Source organism: Penaeus monodon, chromosome 15 (genome assembly GCF_015228065.2).
Source record: "Penaeus monodon isolate SGIC_2016 chromosome 15, NSTDA_Pmon_1, whole genome shotgun sequence".
Taxonomy (NCBI): domain Eukaryota; kingdom Metazoa; phylum Arthropoda; class Malacostraca; order Decapoda; family Penaeidae; genus Penaeus; species Penaeus monodon.
Window position 1 is genome coordinate 8,145,788 of NC_051400.1, and position 829 is coordinate 8,146,616.

An 829-nucleotide genomic window follows, 5' to 3' on the forward strand; every position below is an offset into this window, starting at 1 on the left:
CACCAACTCAACCTCCCCCCCCCCCCCACCTACCTCCTGTCTACGGCGCTCAGCAATGGCCTGCTTCTCCTCCAACTTCTCCTGCGTGAGAGCTGGTCCTTGCTGCAAATCCTCGAGCTTCTGGAACTTCTTGGGCGGGTGTCTCTTGATTAGGGATTCGCCATTCTCCCCGTCATTGGTCACTTCGAAGGCCACGCCCCTAGTTCCGGCTACAGAAGGACGAAGGAGGAAAGGGGAGAAGTGTGCGTTAGAATAGTGTGAGGAAGTACCTGTTTCTGTGCGTGTATTGTGATTACAATTTCATCTGATGTGTAATTTCTGTGTTGTTGACGTCATTTCTTTTATTTTTCGCTTCTGATTTACTAAACTTATTTTGGTAACTAAACTTATTTTTGCCTTTACAATATGTACTTGAACATCAGAGTTGATTATTGTACATCAAAGATTTTACGTGGATATGAAGCACATCTTAATAATGTTTTATATCACTCTCTTTATGCATTTAACAATAAAAATATCTTATTGATAGAGCTATCTGTTTACAGAGCTTCTTGTGTACAAATATGTCTGCTAAAACATATTAAAAAAAAAAAGGAAACATGCCTAAACGCCTTCTGATAAAATAATTTCCCTCGTGTCAAAGTTTTCAATCAGCAAAATCTATTTGAATATTTACATTATGATAGAACTGATACTTTATATTAGTTATAAGCCCGTAATTAATATTAATTAGATTTCTGCATCACAAAAGAAGCTAATTTGTTTACAGAATGACTCCACTGGCAACAGTCTGTTGAAAAATCCCTTTAGGTCATAAGAGCTACACAAA

General features: G+C 38.1%; 1 protein-coding gene across 2 annotated transcripts in view; it reads right to left on the reverse strand.

Annotated features, from left to right (window-relative positions):
• LOC119581727 overlaps window positions 1-829 on the reverse strand; it is a gene marked incomplete in the record, with an annotated part of 43,949 nt that overhangs the window by 8,712 nt on the left and 34,408 nt on the right. For both annotated transcript variants that reach the window (XM_037929854.1, XM_037929855.1), the window contains 1 exon segment: window positions 34-209. In XM_037929854.1, coding sequence (XP_037785782.1) covers window positions 34-209 — 176 coding nt within the window.